This window comes from Mandrillus leucophaeus, unplaced genomic scaffold, assembly GCF_000951045.1.
Source record: "Mandrillus leucophaeus isolate KB7577 unplaced genomic scaffold, Mleu.le_1.0 Scaffold8, whole genome shotgun sequence".
NCBI lineage: Eukaryota > Metazoa > Chordata > Mammalia > Primates > Cercopithecidae > Mandrillus > Mandrillus leucophaeus.
In genome coordinates this window covers 4,561,663-4,563,048 of record NW_012108696.1, presented here as the reverse complement: position 1 = coordinate 4,563,048, position 1,386 = coordinate 4,561,663, and the positions used below count along the sequence as shown (strand labels likewise).

General features: G+C 60.8%; 1 protein-coding gene across 7 annotated transcripts in view; it reads left to right on the top strand.

The window, feature by feature from the left end:
• Window positions 1-342: 342 nt before the first annotated feature.
• TUBB4A (tubulin, beta 4A class IVa) overlaps window positions 343-1,386 on the top strand; it is a 6,893-nt gene continuing 5,849 nt past the window's right edge. Inside the window, exons 1-2 of one of the 7 annotated variants that reach the window (XM_011967429.1) lie at window positions 343-615; window positions 733-843. In XM_011967429.1, coding sequence (XP_011822819.1) covers window positions 783-843 — 61 coding nt within the window. In that variant the 5' untranslated portion in view covers window positions 343-615; window positions 733-782. Of the gene's footprint in view, window positions 620-727; window positions 844-1,386 lie in introns of all 7 variants that reach the window. The other 6 variants (XM_011967430.1, XM_011967434.1, XM_011967433.1 and 3 more) reach the window with 6 other exon arrangements.

Sequence of the window (1,386 nt, the reverse complement as noted above, 5' to 3'; positions counted from 1 at the left end):
GGAAGCAGCGACCCCGGGGAGCGGCGCGGGGTCGGTCCCCGGAGTACCCCCCAACCTGGGAGCCTTGGAGAGGAATGAGGTCCCCAGGAGGCCAGCGCGTCCCAGGGGCCGTGGGGGAAGGGTCGCGGGGTGGGGGTGGCAGGGCCAGGCTGGGAACAAAGAGGCTGCGGAGAGTGGGAGCCAGCCTTCTGTCCGCCTGTCACAGCTGGGCCCACAGCTGGGCCACTGTCCCCTCCTCACGCACAAAGAACCCCCATGCCTCCCCCGGGCTGCAGCCTGGGTGCGCTGGCACCAGCCGGCCCCGCTGGGTGCTGACTCGGCTGCACCCCGCCCCCACCGCTCCTTCTTGCTGCCTCATCCTCGCCCCGACAGCATGCCTCTAGGTCCCCCGTTCACCTTGCTGGGGGAGAGGTGGCAGCTGGGGAGGTAGTTGGGGGCTGGCGGTACTCGTCCGCCTGGCCACCGGCTTCCCCTCTCTCAACTCTTCCGACCACCTCTCTCTCTAGTTTTGGGAGGTTATCAGTGACGAACATGGCATCGACCCCACAGGCACATACCATGGGGACAGTGACCTGCAACTGGAGAGGATCAACGTGTACTACAACGAGGCCACAGGTAGGGCGAAGGAGGCCCCTTCCAGGTGGGGAGGGGCAGCTGGGAGGGAACAGGATGCTACCGGGCGCCTGTGGTTCCTGGCACGCACCAAACTGCCCTCCATCTGTTTCCCTGCAGGAGGGAATTATGTCCCCAGAGCGGTGCTGGTGGACCTGGAACCCGGCACCATGGACTCTGTCCGTTCCGGCCCCTTCGGTCAGATCTTTCGGCCCGACAACTTCGTGTTTGGTGAGTCCCCCAGCAGGGAGCAGAGGCTGGAAAACCTCCTTATCCTTGCTAACACCACTGAGTCAACAGCCACCACCGGAGCCCACAGACCAGAGAGGGGTTGGCCAGGGCATCAGCCACCAGCCCTGCATCCAGGGCTGTGATGGGGGATGCTCGGGCCACTGTGAGAGCCCTGGGGAGGGTGGATGCAGAGAGGGGTTCAGGGAAGGCTTCCTGGAGGAGGTGGCGTTTTAATTCAACAGTCTGAACCAGAACCAGACTGCCTGGGTGCACATCCCAATTCTGCCACTTCATGCATTCAACAAATGGTGAGCACTTACTGCATACCAGGCCCTGTTCTAGAAGTTGGAGATACAGGGAAGAATCAAATAGACAGAGCTCCCTGTCTGCCCCAGTGCAGCTCACATTCTGGTGGAAGGTGATAGGCCACAAAGGAGATAAATAAGTAAAGCTCAGCCAGGGGTTGATTCAGATGGATAACTTAGGTTGGGCTCCTCAGCCTTTCTGGGCCTCAAAATCCTCTTTTTTTTTTTTTTTTTTTTT